The sequence below is a fragment of the Parambassis ranga genome, chromosome 12, assembly GCF_900634625.1.
Source record: "Parambassis ranga chromosome 12, fParRan2.1, whole genome shotgun sequence".
Classification (NCBI taxonomy): Eukaryota; Metazoa; Chordata; class Actinopteri; family Ambassidae; genus Parambassis; species Parambassis ranga.
In genome coordinates, this window is record NC_041032.1 from 1,949,440 (window position 1) to 1,966,086 (window position 16,647).

The following is a 16,647-nucleotide window of genomic DNA, read 5'->3' on the forward strand; positions in this document are numbered from 1 at the left end:
TTATGGTAGATACGTCCCTGAATTATGAGGAGAGAAGGAAGCCAGAGCAGTAAGTAGGTGAACAAACAAGGAAGAACGCGCCTTCCTGCAATGGTGTTTCCATAATAATAATAATAATGTGCATAATAATAATAATAATGCTGTATTGAGATTACCGTGTTCTACTTGTCTTTGTGCGTCCTTTACAAACTGTAAAGTTTGTAATAAACGTACACAGTAAAATGTTAAAGGTTAAAGTGCCTCATCCCTACAAGAGGCATGTGGCAACCAGCACGTATCTATTATTAGTGTTATTTACTGATATAAAAAATATTCATACAATAATACAATACAATAATCTAGCACTGTATGTGGTTGAAGGTCTCTACCTGTAAAAAGTATCAAGTTATTTGTATTGTGAGCCTAATTCTCATATTAAAAATTGATAATAATTTATATTAATATACAAAAAACACATTGACGAGTTTAAATGGAATCTGACCGATAGCATTCTTAGCATTTCTTGTATAGGATACTGCAATAAGATCCTTATCATGCATTCTTCTAGACATGATATTTGGAATCACAGGCATGGACAAGAGGAAACTGGACAAACTGATGAAAAGGAGGACTAGGACTACGATGGCTGTCCTCTGCATTTAGTCACAGAATCCAGAGGATAGTAAGGGCCTTGGGTAGCTCCTTTAGCTGCAGACTGCTACACTCACACTGAAAGAGTGAACGCTACAGAAGGTCCCGGCAGCAGACAGAGTGTATAACATCAGTATCATCTGTATTTGTATCATCATGCTTTTCATATATTGATATCTTCTAACGTACCTAATAGCATAATCATATTTTGAGGTCGTCATATTTGCACATATTAGCACTTTCTCTCAGTGCAATAAGTATACTCACCAACAGTGTAATATTCCTACTGAGCTGTTGGTTTTTCATCAAGGATGTTGATTGAGTGATGATTTTTCATCTCTATATGTATTTTTATGGTGCTTTGAATATAGTCTTTATTTTTCTATTTTATAGTCCACATAGTTCTTCACTTCACATTATGCACTGCCTGTCTTCTTTTGCCAACTTCCCTCTGGCAGTCAATAAAGCCTATCTTATCTTATATATATATATATATCTTATGGTAAAGAAATATATGATAGTATCATCTTGTATATGATTTACTATGCCATTGTGTAGTCACTTCATAAATTGAAAAAGACATCCAACAATTTTCAATTGAATTAAAACAGCTTTATTAGTGTACACTGTCAGAAGTTGAATATGTAGGATAGCTGGAAAGTCTATGAAGATCATCAGTGTTCGAAGAAGATAGAAATCCTAACAGACCGTCTAATGGAATATGCTCCGCTGATAGCAAGCAAAAGGAACAGCATGAACGGTAAAACAAAAGTACGACTATATAACATCACATAACATCACTAGTGACATGTAGAAAGTTTACTCCAAACATCTCCAAAAAAGCCACCACCTTAAGGTTTGAAACCAGAGAAGGGCTCATCTGGGGATACACAATTGTCATCACAATAAGAAAAAAAAATACAATATTAATCTGTAAATAGGAATGTGAACCTTAGAATGTGTTGAAGTAGTCTTGTTTAACCTTACTGGTTGTTTTTTGTAGGTGGCACTTGTTTAAAGGAAAAAAAAAAAGATGCTAATGATTTTTGCTGGATCCTGGTATGTATGTATGTAAAAGCCATCAAATAAGACACACTGTAATATGGAACTGTTTCTGAAAGTATAATCCAAATAATGATGTCACTGCATAGAGTAAAAGTGGCTTCCAAACACACGTTCCATAATAAAAGAATTATAATAAAACAAAACATCAGAAACAGGAGGACAGACATACAAACATCACTGCATGTGGCTACTTTAAGTCTGATGTCAGCGATGAAACCGTTTTCCTACAAAAACTTGAGTGTGTGTTTTTGCCGGGGTCAAACCAACATAAAGGCAGGTTGCAGTGTAGAGGACCAGCATTAGTTTTTCAGAAGTTTCAGTGCTAAAGTACAACAACAGCCTGCAGGACTCACCATCATCTAGAAAAGTGATTCCTCTCGAATGCTAACTTTGGATTCAAAAATAATTCTTCTGGATGCTGGTAACATGTATGATGGTGTTTGAGCCCTTACATGATAAGAAACTAAACCTTCATTAACCGTCCATTCACCTCCACTTCAGTGGTGAATAATCAAATAAGAGAACATCAATGTGTTTACATGCAACGACCATTGTCACTATTTACACGCCCCACAATGCTAATCCCAACTTTCATGGAGGTGTATCAAATGGTGGCAGGCATGAGGAACACATTTTACAATTACAGCGTTATAGGCCACGAGCATGTAAACACATTGATAGTGAATTAACAGTGTATAGACATGGAGCCAGGAAACTTAACACTGCATACTGGAATGTCCAAGGTTGTTAAAGACAGGCGACATTCAACAAACTCAGATTCTAACATCAGAACTGTTTGATCCTGAAACATAATATCATCTTCATTTTTTTTTTTATACCTGCTAAAATGTTCTGCTGTAGAGCTGTGCATCAAAGCAAACACCAGAAAGACATCAGCATAAATATCAATATAAAGCCAATAAATGTAATACCTGTACTCAGTCTTTGGTCACACCCCAGAACTAAACAAAATATATAGTGACAATAAGGCAAAAAAGAAAAAAAAAACTACTTCTGGTTTAGAAGAAAGGACAATGGTGATCATTTGTCAGTCATTGAGCACTTTTATAACTACAGAACTGTTCTCAGTGGTAAAAATCAGTGAAAATGTCATATCCTATGCTACATACACATCACAAATCATCAAGCTGTAATCATTTCAAATGTAGGGTATATTCTAAAAAAACAAATATTGAATTCTAATAAAAAAGAAGAAAGCTTTTAAGGTTTTAAATATCTTTATATATATAAAAAATACATGAAAATACAAAAAGTAGCTAAAAGAATGTGTAAAGAAAATAACTGCGTAGCATAAGGGAATACTTAAAGCTTAAATACTTTTGAGTTTGGACTCTAAAATACCAATGTAGGTAACGGCTAGTTTTTAAGATCAGAAATCTCATTAGAATTGCTTCTTCAGCCAATTTCAGCACCAACAATCTTTACAGTGAACACTCTAAAACATGAAGCCTTTTTGTACTTGTACAATTAGGCTTTTTCATTTTCCTATCTGTACAATTCAAAAGTGTATTTTTGCAATGTTTTACATTGAAGGCAACTTTTATAAGGGTGCATCATTTTGGGGCAGTGCAAGTAAGTATAGAAGCCATTTTATAAATTAAAGTCCAAACACTGCAGGACTTTTCCTATCATTAAGAATTGGAATACTGTGCATCAGTCCAGCTGTGAAGAGAGACTTGTGCATTTATATGTAAAACGGAAGTGATTTCTTTATCTGTTAGACAGAAGGGAAGGAGAATCTGAATCATATCAAGTCCTACACAGAGCTCCTCTTCAAAAACAAGTTCATGTACGGTAATTATAAAAATATAGTGAGAGAGAGAGAGAGAGAGCAAGAGCATGCAAAGAGGGAACAGAGCGAGGACAAACCCTTAAAACATGAAGGGGCAAAGTGGACTGTGGCTAGCTCCTACAAGTTACTGAAATTCCAGAGGGGTCGCAGGTCATACGCTCTTGCTCTTACAGTATTCCTTCCGATTATCTTTGCTAGGTAGTAAATGATCACACAATGAAATGGAAACTTCCTGACATAAGAATATAATATACACTTTGTTTCGGCTATAATCCACCGCACACTCCTGAAGAATCTGGACATTTACTACACAGAGGAAATGATTTGCTGTTATGTAAAAACAAGGTTACATGTTGCATAAATGGTAAAAGATTGCTGACCGTGTTTACATTATACTGAGTGCATCTGAATATGTGAAGATAGGGTATGTTACATCCATTAAAGACACTGACTTGTCCTCCAGGTGTTCAAAGAGCTCATTACCAGCATCTGCAACCTCAACAGGCAAAGGTCTGATTTGGAGACAAGGAGGAACTTGCTCAAATGAAATGGATTAAATGTTTGTTCACCAAAACCAGGAAATAATAACTCATGCCCAGGCGTGAAGCTGACTTTGGTTGAATGCGAGCCTGGAGTGGCAGCACTACTGTTGGCCAGCGTGTTGTAAACAGAAATATTGATGCTGAATCAAGGTTGTGCTGTGGTAAGTAGGGAGTGAGGAGCAAAGCTGAACGAGTGTGTGGTCGGGTAACTACATGGTCACATGCTCAATATGCTGTTGTATCACTGAGGAGGACAGTAAAGCCCTGTCCTGCTGTGGGCTGGTCCGTTATGACATCACTCTGGTCATTTTGATATTGCAGGCTGAGGGTCGGCGGGAATAGTATATTGATCCAACAGAGCCAAAGGTGTCAAGCGTCCACTGTAGCATCACTGTTAACATTCCACTGGTGCATTAGTGATGTCATCATCACATCCTCCAGGTCCACGTCATCTTTTTCTCGTTTTTGTTTTTAAATGTTAATACTTTATTTAAGACTGCATGGTGGTCTCCTTTACATCACACTGTTCAAACACTGGACAATGTCAGTCTGACCCTGTTTAGGACATACTGGAGCAGCGTACTGAGGGTGAACCCATCTGGGTCAACACCTTATCCAACCACTGGAGGGGGCCATTGAGATGCAGTTCAATCCAACAGGGGGTGCTGGTTACTGTCTGACGCCTGTATGGATGAAGTATAGCACAAGGGTGAGGAACAACGTATTAGTGGTACATCAAAAATATGTGTTGTTTATGTTGAGTCAGACAACCCAGCAGAATGAACACAAAAAAGTAACAGACGCTTTTCTATTTCAAATAGAAAGAACATTACTCTAAAATAAATATACTAAGCACATGTGTGAATAGAAGTACAAGAGCTCTTATTAACAGCAAATGAATGACCATTGAATGGAATGTAAAATTGCCTACAATCAGATGATCAAACACAGCTGACTACCCTATAGTCACAGCCCGGGCTCCACAGACACACAGCACAAAACTGACAATTAACCAGACCAGCTATGCAATGGCTGAACCCTGTCCAGTGAGGACAAGCCAAACTAACCCCACAAACACTGTTGTCTGGCTCCTAAGAGGGTACAACACAAAGCAGAGCCAGGAGCAGAACAGATGTTGGTGTTGGCTGGATGGGTGGGTGGCCACAGAGACAGAGAGATACAGGCAAAGATTAAGAAGATTACGAACTTGTGAGTACACTGGAGGCTATGCGGGTAAAGTGTCTTGCCCAAGGACACACAGTGACTAGGGAGGAGTTGGGATCGAACCACCAACCTTCCGGTTATTGAACAACCCTGCTCTACCACTGAGCCACTGCTGCAGCAAATGCTGTTTAATCTCTGACATTAAGCAACAAAAGGATGAACATAATCAAGATTATACACATGCAGAGCAGAAGAGACTATACACCAGTGTTAATTTTGTTGACGAATCATTTCCGTCATAGTTTTCGTTAACGACCTTTTTTTGCTGCACGGTGCCAAAAACGAAGACGAAATGTACTGACACTTTCATCAACGAATAAAAACGAGACGAAATTATTGATGGAGACCAGATCCAATCAGAGCAAATCTTGTTTGTGGAAGGGAGGGACGAATCAGGAGACGGCGGCAGAGAGCCAATCAGAAGTGATCTCTCTGTGTAAGGACGTTACCCTGCGATGCTGGAAGAAGGCGTACTCATGCATGGTAACACAACAGGAGAAGAACAGACACACGGACACATTTGATGTCAAGACAAACAAGACGGTTCAAACCGTGCGGAGCGACTATCAGCGGTAAAACACAACAAACATGAAGCGACGTTTGCAGACGAGTCATCTTAACTTCCGTTAAAGATACACGTGACAAAATCTATAAATGAAGACACCGCTGCTGATGGTTTTACAGCATGCGACCTGTTTGTAAGTTGTCACTGAAGTGTTTTGCTGTAGTTATGGAGGATTCATGAAGAAGGTCATGACTGAACAGTGTGTTCAGGGAGAGCAGCTCACTGTTCACTGCTGCTTTTGTGAAAAGGTCATAGCAATTAAATAAAGAGATGTTTGTTTCAAATAACACAAGTTAAAGCTGTGCCTGTTTTTATTGCACAATCAAACCTTAATTATTTCATAAAAAAGAATTTTAGTCGACTAAAATTCTTTGATATTTAGTCGACTAAAACTAGACTAAAAGTTCAAAAATGTTGATGACTAAAATGTGACTAAAATCAAATGACATTTTAGTCACAAGACTAAAATAAAAACTAAATCAGAAATTGCTGCCAAAATTAACACTGCTATACACAAGCCTAAACAAACCTATTTCCATGTGTGTCAGAGGTGTGTCACATCCCTGCACCAAGATCTTTTCATACCAAAAACATGCACCTCTGTAATGTCTGGACATCACCCTGACTCTAAATCTGAGCATAGCAAAATATATTTCTCATTTAGGTTCATTTCTATTTAGGGTCCATCAAGCTGTAGGCATAGTAGCCTGTGAGCTGCAGTCGAGCTATTTTATACACCAAAACTCCTTTTGGCCAATATTAGCTGGCTTTATAGAGCATTCTAAATATTTGTTATACGGTCTAATAGCTGTGAAACCCATTCCGGCCACAACCCTTTCACTCTGTATCACATTAGAACCTCTATAACTAATTAATATTCATTTAAAGAGAGCAATATATGGGACAGAGAGCAAGCTCCCTTAGTTTGTATTTGTCACTCACTTTTTTTTGGTAATTTAAACTAAGAAAATAAAATTATTTTTATTTATTGGTCATTTTTCTAAAAAAATATTTCAGAAATGTTGACTCTTAGGGCTGTGTAAAAATGCTGTCCGCCCTGCATGTCTCTTTTAGCAGAAAGCCTCCTTTGTATAGGAAATGCATTAAAATACTATATTTGAACAATATCCATCACACCCACAGTACGCAGAATCACCCACACCAGCATTTAACAGTCAATAACCTAAACTTCCTTTAAAGTTCTGAACTATTTAATCATTAAGCAGAAATGTCAGAACAGCTGTTGGAATGTAAGATGTTCTGCTAGATGAGGAGCTATAAGAATGGAGCTGTCCTTTTTTATATTCATTTTCTAGCATTTTTCCAGCAGCACAAAACTTGACACAACCAAAAGCAGACACTTCATTAAGGATAAGTAAAATAGAAGGCTGCAGAACATACCTGTACTCTGCTCCCCAGCCCTTGACGAAGCTCATTCTGATGGTGCACATCCTTGTTAGTTGGTATACAGCCTCGAACCCCTGATTGACGGACTGAGCCAGCAGTGCTGCAAACTCCTGGTTGTTAAATATCTTCAGATTACAGCCTAAAGAGAAAGGAAAACATGTGTGTGAGGCACAGGCTATTCATCTCTACCTGAAAGAGAACATAAAGCACCTTGCTATGCCTTGTAGAACACAATGCAAATAAAGCTAGAGCTTTGCTTTATTTCTCTGTGGTATGTTTCAAGTTTCTGAACATGTGCAAATGTGTCTGTGAACGCAAACTAAAAGTACCAAGCAGAAACATTGCAAGACGTGGGTGTATTGCATGTTGGCAATGGCTCTCCACAAGGCTGACAAGTCCGACCCCTGAGTGTCTACAAGATCCTTGTGTTGTGTTTCTGTACACTTCTGCGCCTCACTAATGATACTGTTCACACTGCTCATTTGGCCAGGAATGAAATGTTCAAAGTTACATGGGTACAGATGAGTCAGTGTGTGGGTGAGTATTTGAGAAAAACTGTCACATTGTTGAGGCTCTTAGTGCCTTTCCTCGAGCTTCATTTTATCACTATCAGGTGGAAAAATTCCTGTTTCGCATGTGTTGTTTGGTGATTATGACGACAGCTTCTATTACTGATCCATGCTGCAATGTAAAGGTTTTAGTTGGAACTCAATGACATCTTCCCCTGATCAAAACACCTCTACTCTACTTTGTCCTTCAAACAAAGTGCTAATCCTCAGGGTTCACATAGATGTAATATCAGATCATCTTCTTTAATTAACTTGTTTGATTTTCTTCTCTTTTGCCCCTTTCTGGACTTGTGTGAAATTTAAATGGTTCACAAACCCACGAGCAGCACTGTACTTCACACAATGCACATCAACACTGCAACACACTGCCTCCAACAGCAGGCACGAAAAAAAAATCTGTGGCAGCCGCAAAGAAAGATATCACTGGATAAATGTGCAGAAACCTGGTGGTATCTTGCAGACTGTGGCAGGGTGCCAGCCATATCGCTGGTTACAGTTGGGACTCTGGACAAAAATGGCACTGTCGCTGAGGCACTCGGCGAACACCTCCCCTCCAATGTAATACAACCTCACACCGCGACCTGCGGAATACAAAACAGCACAAATGTAAAGAGGTTTCATTTTCTTGTAGTTACTGACTTTACTAACTGTCCCCTCTGTTGTAGAAGTGGCTGCGCTTGTACCTATATGTCTCCTTGTCATTTCAACAGTTGCATTTCTGTTGACATTGCTGAGAAGTCCTAAACAGAAGCGTTCAGAGTTGGAGGGGTCTGTGAAGCCATCAACGGTCAAAGATGGCTGCGATGCGTGGAATGTCTCTCCGACCCGCTGGTTCAGCTCGTAGTATGCTATAGAGCACCAAAATGCTGGTTCACTGTAGGTGACCGGCTGAAGGTCTGAAAAGAAAGCAACAATTGATATGTTCATATTTTAAAATCATTATCTGTCTTTATTTAATTTCGATTATTAGGACTTGCAGTAAAAAGGAAGAAAATAAAGCAGCTTTACCCAGGCCATGACTGACAGGCGACAGGGTGCTTGGTGACATTTCTGCTGGTGAGCCTGGATAAAAAAACATTTAATGGCTTGTGAGTTTTGTTTATATGCAGGGTGTAAACAAAATTAGGTGAAGCATTAGGTGTAGTTTTAATATGTCAAACTGATTGTTGTCTTGTCTTTTTCCAAGCTGTTAGAAACACACAGCAGCTCGAGCACTAGCACTCAACTAGTCTACCTGATTCCATACTTTGATTCATCTGTTGGTCGCTGGTCTCTCCATCTTCACTCATGTAGCCTGGTGGTGGTGTGTCTGCACAACACAAACACACGAACATAAAAAAGAATTAATCATGCCTGCTGCATAAAGAGAGAGAACCAAGATCTTTGTGAGTGGAAGGAAAAATCCTTGTATACAGACCTGGTATATAATTATTAGGTGGGTCTATGCCTGCAGGAAAGTTGGTGTTTTCAGGGATGGAGTTTGTAAAGTCATCTAGTGGTGGAAGCTCTGTCAGAATCTCTGTGTGACGTGGCACCAACACCGGAGGCAGCACTGAGGAGAAAAAGACACTGTCACTGTCAAAGCAATGATTTGTTTTTCAAATCAAAACTATGTAATTATTTACATACATTTTCTATAAATTCTTTATAGATAATTTGTCTCTGTGACACACATGGAAACACATACAACATAACACACACTGACAGAAGATTGATAGGCTCAGCATGGGAGAGACAGTGGATTTGTTAGAAGTCACTGTGGAAGCCACAGCTGACAGTACCCAGAAAAAAAGAGACAAAGATTTCTGTGATCATTACCAGGCGTCTCCACTCTCTGATAATGGTAAGGATTGACACACACTTCATCCTTTTTGAGGTTGAAGGCATACTGGCAGGTGTCAATGGCCCTCAGCTCATGGTGGCTGTGAAGGTCAGGCCATCTCCACAGGCGGCAGTATATAACGTGCGGCAGGCCCTTGCGGTGAGACACCTGAAGACGCCCATCCAGTGACCTGTGAGGGTTGGCAGGGAGGACGGGGAATAGCTCAGTGATGTGCTTGAAAGCAGACTAGAAACTGTGAACAATTCCTAAAGGTGTTTGGGCTGTTTTGAGACTGTGTTGACAGTGTGTACCATGGAAATACCCAGGAAATAAGAAAACACTGACTTGCCAACCACTGAGTTGAGGCTGCTGGCTATGTTGTATTCCTAACCCCTTTCCAGGAAATAAGAGATGTACAGTTGTTGCTTCATTGTGTATTTGTGTGCATGTGTGTGTATTCACCTGCTGTGGTCAGGGTATCCGTACATGCCTGCCGAGTCCCACTGCTCTATCGTGGGGCCTGAGCCTAGACCCCAGAGGTCTGAGCAATTGCTACAGACAAACAACCACACACACACGTACACAAAAGACATGCATACACACACACAGGACAAGTGCAAAGAAGGATAAAAATAAAAGGAAACAGATGGTAAACATGAAGTGTTCAATTCAAAATTAGTAGGATGAAATAACATGTATGTACAGTTGGTCTCTTAATGGCATGACGGAAAGAAAAGAGGATCCACCCTCTGCTTTCCCATAAGAGACAAACAACTGGATGACAGATGATCATGTGACAAATCCAAATCAGACAAATAGTGGTATGGTCTGTTTGAACATTAAGGTGGCAGGTACACTTAGAAAAATGTAAAGTATAAAACATATATCGTACAATATAATTGACACTTGACACTTTATTTTAAGTAGTGACATAGCATGCCTATACTACACACACAGAACACCTAGTTCCAGCTATAGTGTAGCATGGGTCAAATCACGCATGAAACATATGCATCTACAACACAATACTGGTGTGAATGAGAAAATAAAGAAATTCGAAAGGAAAACAAACTGTTTTAAGACATGACAACAGAAAAAAAAACAGAAACATACATCTAATACATATACCCAGTACAAAGTGTGAGACTGACACCTCTTGACTGACTCCTAAATTGTTCTCTAAACCTCTACTGAGGTTTCCCAAATGAGGAGAGGAGATGTTACCTGATCGGAATAATTGTCATGCCTGTCTGTGCAAGACATTCTATCTCATCACTTATCAGCCTACTCAGAGTTCCATCCCTGCGAGCCCTAAGTATGCTATCTCCAGACACAGATAATCTTTTGCCTTCTTCCTCGCTCGCTTAAAGGTCAAGAATACAATCACTACAGTGTCTGTCTGTCAATAAAACAGCTACTTGCATTCACTATTATTACTTTTAAATTACTATGGGGCACAGATGAGCTGCTGCAGTCTTTCTCCAACACATTTCCCACCCCCTCTCAAATCTACAAAGCCCTACACCTGCCATCACCTCAGGACAACCTCCTGACATCCTCCACCCCTTCCACCAAAATAAATAACAGGAGAAGAACCAGAGCGGTTTATCTTTGAGTTTATCAGCCTGACTTCCTTGTCTTCAAAAGGAGTTGAGCTATGCATCAAAAGCCTGGAATGCTATCTGTTGAGACCTATTACATATTTTTATTTAAAAGGATCCTGCACTTTGTGACAGGGTTGCCCCGAAGATGTTTTAACAAAAAAAAAAAATACAGGACATTAAAAGCAGGTGATATAAGGGCTGCACTGCAAAAACTTAAGGCAGATGTGAGCTGGTACAAAAGAACAGAACAGGACCTTATTAAATGTTTGTGTTTACACTGCAGCACAGGCCACAAAGCCAACAAGCCCTGCAAAACATGTGTCCCCTCTGCCCATCTTTACCTCCCTTGTCATGCTGTTCTTGTCTTTAAAAGCTGCTTGCCTTTGTTTACCCTTTGACTTTAATCAGAAAGGAAACTGGAGATATTTAGAGTTTAATTAGTGTTGAGCCAGCAGGAAGGCCTGGAAAAAGATCCCACAGAGGAAGTTCCAGAGGTCAGGACACACAGAAAGGTCAGCTGCCCTATAATGGCCTTGAGTTCCTGCAGTGGAAAAACACCTTTGGAGCTAAACTAAAGTTGTATAGTAAAAGGCCTTGACATCTTGAGACAAAACAACAACCATTAAAACTTCCTGACTGAGGGCAGAAACAGTACTCCAGTACATGTCTTACAAGAACTACTATGACCTTATCAGTACCACTTCAGAAGCTACTATCAAGCCCACATTCCTCAGAGTGTTGAAACAGAGAAGTCTGGCATCATACAAGTCTCACATGGTTCTACTCCTGCCCTTTTAATTCTTTTCACCATCAGCCACACTTTTTATTTTTACAGCACCCCCTGTGTTATTTCATCTAGTACATGGTTCAACTCCTTCCCACGCACAAATCAGCACAGACACACATGTGTACAGCCACATGTGGACTACATGCTGTATCACCTTGGATACATTTGTCATCATAGTTATGTTAACCTTTAGTTGCTCATTTGAGCTTCCATGTTATTCTAGCACCACCCTGCTTCATACTTTATTTACACAACACATTGGAGGCTATGAGCAGCACAAGCTACTACTGTGTTGCTCTAATGAAGTAAGGAGATGTAAGTAAAAACCAGTTCAACTTTTCAATTTAATAATACAAATATTACAGCTATGTAATTTTATCTTCTGGACCTCAGTCACAAATGCAATGCAAAGCCACCCATTACCTCACACCATTCTAGTATCACTAGATATAGATGGAGAACATTTCCATAACACATAGCACAGAATGAAAACCTCATGTTTAGCTGCCATAGTAATTTCCTTGTCCTTGTCCTTGCCGCACACCAACTTCTTACTGGTTTCATGGAGCTCAACACAAATAATTCTAGCCACAAGTAATTAACCAAGCTCATATATAATGTTTAAAATCTCCATTTATATTTTAAAAGGATGCAGTGGGGTGTGGTGCACTTCTGTGAAAAGCCAACATGGGTGTGAAGGAAGTTTAAGAAACGTCTCTGCAACAACAATAATTAAAAGAAAATCAATAAACAAACAGACAGAAGGGGTACGTGATTTAATTGAGAAGAGAAGCTCCTAAAATCTCTAGAGAGCAGTCTACTCACTTCCTCCTCAGTAAACTGATTGACATTAATCACGTGCTACTTTAAGGGTTCCTCTGACTTTGCCACTTTTGTCATGATAATAACGTTACACCTGGTCTGGTGACTTGACTTGCATCACTAATTGTGTAACCATGCTGAAACTACTAAAAGACACATGACCAGTAACGATTTGGATGAGGCATCTACAGTAATATTAGCAGGCTTGGGTGCAATTTTACACAGTCTGCAAATGACACTTTCTCCCTTTTAAAGAGATAAAGTAAAGCGCTGATGAAATACGGGGTCAAGGCTGTTTGTGGAGAGTTTGCAAGGATATAATGAATGCTGTTTTGTGTGCTCTTTTGCAACTCGGGAAATATATTTATCATGCTAACAACTTCATACATCCTACAGCACCCAGCTGTGTGTTAAGTATTAAATAACTAGCTTCTATGTTGGTTCCATATAAAAACAGTCTGTGGGAAGCAGGACATTGTGAACACAGCATATATGTATTTAGAAGATTTAGTTTTTTTGCCACCAGTCCTGAAATTTGTTTCTTGTTTTCTTACTAAAATATTGTCCCAAAGCGAGCTGCACACATAGAATCTCTTCAGAACTGATTAAGGCACGAAGTACACTGTAGTACTGATCCAAACACCTTTTTAATAACACACTCCAAAGAACATTTAGCCCAAAGCAAACTCTACATGGAGAACACTGGTGATACAGACGATCTGTACATCACATGTAAAACTGGATTTATTTATTTATTTATTTTTTATCTGTGGCAAGATCTCAAATATTTTTCCACCATATGCTTCTCAACATATATGCTGGCCATCTGTTTCCTCCAATCAGGTTTCACTTCTGCTGTATTGCTATCCTATGGCACATTGTAATGGAGAAGTGAACACTGTGTTGCACAACATACTCAACTTATCCTTCTGCAAGCTGCTGGGTGCTCGTCACCCTTTTTCTTACTTTCTTGTGTGGCCATACACCCCGCTGTGCTCATCGGACTTGGCCGTATTGTGACACCACTTTTAATGCTGACACAATCAGTTGCTTGTTAGACTTAATGTTGAATGAGTCCATGAAGTTCAAAATATAGTACAGTCCACAGTCTCACATGTGTGTTTTAGTTTGTTTTACATAACTAATGTGTGATATTTGATGTGGCAGCTACAGTAATATAAGTATGTGCAACTTACACACAAATATGTAACTTGTGTGTGTCCTCATCTTACCTGGGTATGGTGACACACTTTGTGTTGCTGTTCTGTGTGCTGATGGCTTTCTCCAGCTCATCCAGCTGTCCTGTCTTCTTAAGCTTCTTCACCAGACTTTTAACAGCTTTTTCACACCATTTCTCCTCTTGTCCTCCTCCGTTCTGCTCCCCAACTCCTCCGATTCCTCCTCCCACTCCCACACTCCCTGCTGGACTTTTCTTCCATCCCAGGAGACGTTTCACAACAGGGGGAGTGAAGGGAAGGATGGAGGACATGGTGGTTTGTGTATGTCTTTGCACAATTTAAGGTGTTCTGAAGCCCCTCTTAATCTGACTTGAGGAGTAAATAAGGGAATGTGGCTGAACAGAAATAGTAGTGGTGGATCAGGATTCTTGCAGAAGAGTAAAATATTTTAAGTTATGTTTAAGAACTAAGGCATTGGTCCAGAGGAGTTCTCTGAGATATCAGAAGCACAAGGCAGCAGGAGTACATCCAAAGAAACCTAAGAAACAGGGAGAGAACACTCATGTAAACACAGTCAGAGTAATGCAGCAAAGATGAACACAAGTGTGATAACATTTGCTTTTAAAACGATGACATCAATTATGCCCACACAAACAGTTTTCTTGCCAAGAGCCATGACTATGATTTCCATCATAGCCCCATGCTGTGAACTCTCCCACTGTACACAATTCCTTATGTATCAACCAGATACAAGAAGACTTCACACAGTGCAGCTTTGAACTATGATATAATCTAATCATAAAATCAAAACTACGCTCTAATCTTTGTAAAACTACCTATATAAATAAGAAAGGTGCTGAAAATAGCTTGAAGAATGTCAACAACACAAACCGAACAGCTAGTTGTGGGCATGAGCTCCACCTTTGCAATGTAACCCTATCCTGTATCATTACATGGTTTTATCACCATGATCAATTTCCCAGTGTAATGACGGAAGCACACATGCACAGACAGAGCAAATTGAATTAGTAAATGGGATTTAAAATCTCTTCCACCACCTAAAACATGAAGTCCATCGCTTTTACATTAGTGTAGCATCATTATTGATCAATGGGACTTGATAGAAGTGCTCAGTGATGTAGATTTCTGACTCGGCTGCCAAAGAAAAAGGGGATAACTGTCCTCACTGTGTTACCCTGAATGCCCAAGATCCTTCTAAGAATTCATTTCAAAGGCTTAACCCTTGGACTGTTTACTAATAGTAGGCTGCAGTATTATGAATGGCTCTCAGAGTGTTAGACCACTCCTGAAAATAATTAACTACAGTCTTAATACCTCAGTTTGTTTGATATTGTGTAAACAGTGAGGCACGCCAGGCTTTAGCTACATAAATACCGACCTCAGAGGAAGCGCGACGCTGCTCAGGGATATGACCGAGTTCACGGAGAAAGGGTTAACAAAACCCGTGGAATCTAGATTTGTTGCTTTTCCTTTTGCTAAGAGCTCCTGACAGAAAAAAGCGTGTTGTTGTGGTGTGTTTATGTGAGTTTTTTTTTAAAGTGGACAAAAAGTCTCAATGCAAGTTAAGAAGCCAGGAGGACGAAACGTGCCTGTACAAGCACAATGTCAACTCCAAACCCTGCCTCCGTTATCGGGAGCTTGTTGGTAGTATAGACAAGGCTATTATGTCTGCAACGTCTCCTCTCTTTATTCTTTTTTGAGAAACTGTGTGTGTGTGTGTGTGTGTGTGTGTGTGTGTTTGGGTTACTTCTTCTTCCGAGACCGTACACATCACAACACAAACGATCTGAAGAATAAGCTAACGCTACTAACGGCGACTCAAAACAGCCAGAGCAGGTAGACTTTGACAAGCCACAAAAATCAAACATCGATGTTATCACTGGGTGCCATTCGCCGTCATGTGGACACACAACGAAAACAACAAGATATTCATGTTTCTTTTGTCTCGAAATGACTGATAGCCCCCTCTTCTCCTCCTCCCCTCGCCTCCAAAAAAAGAGTAAGAAAAAATCCGCTAGCAAGCTTGCTACTTTGTGTCACAGACAAATAAACAGGTCCGCTGCATGTTTTGTTGCCTCCAAATCAAAGCCGTTTTATTGTTAAAATCACACTTACCTACTGGGGAGATGGAGTGGCGCTGAACGGTCAGTTAGGTACCTGTCAGAAAAGCCTGTTTGTTCATTTTAAAACGCGTCCACAGAGACTTTAAACTGTATTTTCCACCTCCGAGCCGCCGGGATGATGGCCCCTCATTCAAAGCTCAACCAAACATGTATCGCTTCACGCAAAACAGAAACGCAACCTGACTCCGCAAGCCCCGCCTCCTCCCTCCTCCTATTGGTCAAAACTGCCAATTCAGCTGGTAACCTGTTGCCAGACGTGTACTCTATTGGCTTATGGCCGCGTCTGTCATACGGTTTTACGTATGAAGTACGAAGGTATGTCGGTGATGTTTATCAGTGGGTACCTTGATTGTCCTTAGAATTGCATAATACACTAGCAGCTGTCTCCATTAGTTCATTTCACACGTTCAGTGTGTATGTGTAGACAAAGTGTATATGTTACTGTGTGTGTGTGTGTGAAATTAATTTTAATTTT

General features: G+C 39.9%; 1 protein-coding gene across 3 annotated transcripts; it reads right to left on the reverse strand.

Annotated features, from left to right (window-relative positions):
* Positions 1 to 1,220: 1,220 nt before the first annotated feature.
* LOC114443438 (mothers against decapentaplegic homolog 2-like) lies at positions 1,221 to 16,306 on the reverse strand. Of its 3 annotated transcripts, none has more exons than XM_028417455.1 (11): positions 16,169 to 16,306; positions 14,083 to 14,566; positions 10,100 to 10,189; positions 9,634 to 9,827; positions 9,233 to 9,367; positions 9,050 to 9,124; positions 8,824 to 8,877; positions 8,499 to 8,711; positions 8,259 to 8,396; positions 7,241 to 7,385; positions 1,221 to 4,733 (listed from the first exon to the last, which is right to left on the reverse strand). In XM_028417455.1, the coding sequence occupies exons 2-11, from the start codon at positions 14,337 to 14,339 to the stop codon at positions 4,610 to 4,612; spliced, it is 1,425 nt and encodes a 474-aa protein (XP_028273256.1). In that variant the 5' UTR covers positions 14,340 to 14,566; positions 16,169 to 16,306; the 3' UTR covers positions 1,221 to 4,609. The 3 variants fall into 3 exon arrangements, with proteins under 3 accessions (XP_028273256.1, XP_028273257.1, XP_028273255.1); XM_028417456.1 differs by having other exon boundaries at positions 9,062 to 9,124; positions 16,165 to 16,306; XM_028417454.1 differs by having other exon boundaries at positions 16,165 to 16,306.
* Positions 16,307 to 16,647: the final 341 nt, after the last annotated feature.